The sequence below is a fragment of the Mastomys coucha genome, unplaced genomic scaffold (assembly GCF_008632895.1).
Source record: "Mastomys coucha isolate ucsf_1 unplaced genomic scaffold, UCSF_Mcou_1 pScaffold1, whole genome shotgun sequence".
NCBI lineage: Eukaryota > Metazoa > Chordata > Mammalia > Rodentia > Muridae > Mastomys > Mastomys coucha.
In genome coordinates, this window is record NW_022196891.1 from 29,553,992 (window position 1) to 29,557,672 (window position 3,681).

Sequence of the window (3,681 nt, forward strand, 5' to 3'; positions counted from 1 at the left end):
ATAATGATAATGACTTAGAGCTAGACATAGAAGTATACACCTGCCTTTAATCCCAGCACATAGCAGGTACCAGGCTAGCCAGGGCTACAAAGTTGAGACTCCAAAACAAAGTATCATTACAATGACTTACTCTAATACATGTTTCGATAATGGCCTGCTGTTGGATTGCAAATGGCAAAACACAACAGCCCAACCCCTGAGGCCAAAGCAGGGAGGTACAGATACTATTTCAAAGTCAAAGGTTGAAGAAGTCTTACTGGTGCCACATATTTGAGATAGTTATCAAAAGTGCATGTTTTCTTCGGTAACAACCACTATCAATAGAGAACTATCCAAATAAGCACATGTATGTGTCTTTTCTGGATCAAGGGCTCCTTGAGAAACCAGTACCTAAAAGCCCCACAGATAACAAGGCCTGTACTCAGACAGTTATTAAGCTCCTCTTGCTCTCATATGTAATCTTTCCCTTCACATTGGCTAGTTCTTTTTGTAGTACTTTACCATTTACTTTCTCACTCTCTTCTACCTCTTCCCAATGCACTGGACCTAGTGATAGCAATCACAGAAGCGTATGCCCAGGCATGTATAATTCAAAGATTTCTGCAGCCAACTGGTCCCTGATAGAGCACAGCTTAACTGATTACATTCTGCTATTATCATAGGCATATTTGTGGCCAGAAAAACTTCAATTACATTTTTATCCATTCATTACTGTAATGACCAGAAACTAATTCCCAAGACAGAATCATTAAAGTTATCCTCAAGCTTTATAATTAATTATAAAAGGAATATAAATGACTAATTATTTCCACAGGTAAAATGTTGTCCTTTGTACCTAGAGATCATGGTGGAAAGTATAGAATTATTCATTCCTAAATTTCTGTAAGAAATTACAGTGTCCAGCTTTTTATGAGTAGAAAATAAGAATTTACAGCTAAATGAAAGCATACACTTAAATGACTGAAATAACTTCAAAGTAAACAGATTAATAATCAGTTTATGTTCAAATAAAATGATAAAACAATCTAATGTCTGTCTCTGTGCTATTATACATATTGTGCTGCTACATATATTTTTCCATTTTTGCAACCTTTCAATCTTTAAAAAATTAGCTTCCACATCAAAAGATAAAAGCCAAGTCAAAATATGAAGTCTAAAGAGGGTGATTGAAAAGACTGAGAGCAAACTTGAGCAGACAGCATCTTCTCAAGCTCACTGGCTCATAAAGTTCCTGTACTACCCACTGTCCAAAAGCTGCCAAAGAATACCCACTATCTAGATAAATGCCATGTCTAGAAGCTCAAATAAAGGAGAGAAGAAAGGAGGGAGAAATGGAGAAGTCTTAATCCAAAGCTTACCTGCTCTGGGATCTCTGCATTTACGTAGTGAGGTAGGCAGTGTGTGATTACCATCCTCTTCAGTTCTCTTTTGGGGGTTGGAGTATTCTGTTGCACTGTGCTGAAAGGGAAGGGTGTCTGTTAGTCCAGCTGAAATGACTAAGACCAGGGGATGGAGCAGTTCCATTCTGGCTCACCAGTTAGTGTGCAACACAATGGGTTATGCATAGGAAAGAGAGCTCTGCAGCTGACAAGAATCCTCAAGGAAAACAACACACACCTCTCAACACCACCATCAGAGCAGGCAGAATCCCTAACTTGGGGAAGGGGAATAACTTCTGTACAAAGGAAAAAATACAGTCTTGAAAAACAGCTTGTCTGCATAGCCTACTTCCTATTAGGCATAATTCAGAAAGCAAGTGACACCCTCATCATACATTTGAGGAAACTTTAGGAAATGCCATGACATAAACATAAACTTAACTGCAACAAGCCTCTATAGACTAAAGCAGTAATGCCTCAAACACTGAAATATATACCATCTTAAACACACAAATGCGTGAACACACACACATACACACACACACATGCACAGAAAGAGAGAGAGAGAGAGAGAGAGAGAGAGAGAGAGAGAGAGAGCAACTGGAAGGAGTGAAAATCAGAAATGCTACATCCCAAAGATACATTCAGAGACTGGAACTCTGTTAAGGATAGAACAGAGAAGGTTCACTCTGACCCTGGTCTGTGAACTCCCAAGAGCTTTTCTTACTACATCCTTACCACATTCATGAAAAGGCCTTGGGAGCCCAAGATCCACAGGTACAGAGAAGGGCCCACTCTGTACAAGAAAAGAAGTCTCCGTGCGGTGATTTTACCTTCAGTCGGTCTTGACTTAGAATATCCATAGTGTGATCCTGTGCGAGAGTGAGAGTCTGAGCAGCATCTGGATAGCAAGTAAAACAACAGGAAAACCTTCCCTGGTAATAACCATTCTTTTCACACAAAGACTTCAGCACAGAGCCCTGAAGCAGGGTTGTTCACTAGAGATGGACTTCTGCCTGGAAAAGAATCTCAGTCCCAAATAGGGAAAAAAAACAAAACTTCTAAAAATGACAAACCCAACAAAGCCATGTTAAAGGACAACACCAGAATGACCTGGAGGAAGCAGAAGTGGATGAGCATGCTCACCCATGGCATGTGTTCAGATTTTTATGCAAAAAGTGATTACACAGCAAACAATGTGGTGTTCATCTCTTCCTATTTCAGCAGACTGCCTACCTTATAAACAATCAACATTACTTGACTATTAAAGTTTGTATTTTTAAGTGTTGCATTACAAGACCCAAAAACCAGGAATTTGTCAGACTTGTTTCAGAAAACAATTTCACCTTCAAACAAACCTGCATTCTCAAATGCCATGGTGACTCCACGATCGGAATGCAGACTCTCACTAAGTCTGATTCTTCCCGGCAACCACACTTCCACAAAGGACTGAAATTTTCTCTCCCAACAATCACAGAAGCAGAAAGGATGGCAGAGCAGAGAGAAACTCCTTATTTTTAGATTGTTCTTGTCTTCCTATTGTGTGTAATGGACACACATGTGAGGGACAGAAGTCAGTCCTCTCCTTCCACAGTGGGTTCTGTGGCTCAATCCTCAAGGTCCTCAAAATTGTATAACAATTCCTTTAACCCACGGAGCCATCACACTGGGCAGGCAGACATCCCTTAATCCCATTAACTGAAGAGGGAAATGTATCCCAAGGATTTACAAAAGTCTCTAGTGAAACAAAACCTAAAAACATGACTAAAGAAAAAACAAGCTACTGAGACACTAACCTCACCTACACCATTACTATAAGCTTCATGAAGCTGAGACACATTCACATGTACCTGCTAAGGAATGACTTCACCAGCCACTAGGAGAGACAGAGAGAAGCAGTTCATGAAAACAGCATCCAACAGACCACCAAGAACCCATATCCAGACTATAACTATTCTGACAATTCAGTTGTTTCTCACAAATCAAATGGTTTTCAAAATTGTTATAGCATTTCTAGAAACATTTTTAAAGCTGAGTATAAATTCAGAAACAGCATCTTCAAAACCAGAAATAAGAGCAAGCTAACAATGCAGGTGAAGCACTTTTTTTTTTAAAGCAACCTGTGGTTATTACTAAAAAGCCTTCATTTAGAGCTAAACTACTTAAAAACAAAAGGAAATCATCTAACAACATACAATATAGCAAGAAATTTAAAACTACAAAGCTTGTTATACCTATTTCATTTTATTAATATACCCGGGAAACTATTTAGAAAGAACCATCTTCATTTTAACTAATGACC

At 39.0% G+C, this 3,681-nt stretch overlaps 1 protein-coding gene across 1 annotated transcript in view; it reads right to left on the reverse strand.

The window, feature by feature from the left end:
* The window catches only part of Mdm4 (MDM4 regulator of p53), a 31,413-nt gene that overhangs the window by 24,729 nt on the left and 3,003 nt on the right, over positions 1 to 3,681 (reverse strand). The window contains exons 3-4 of the mRNA XM_031340469.1: positions 2,213 to 2,280; positions 1,279 to 1,458 (exon numbers count right to left, since the gene is read on the reverse strand). Coding sequence (XP_031196329.1) covers positions 1,279 to 1,458; positions 2,213 to 2,280 — 248 coding nt within the window. The remainder of the gene's footprint in view (positions 1 to 1,278; positions 1,459 to 2,212; positions 2,281 to 3,681) is intronic.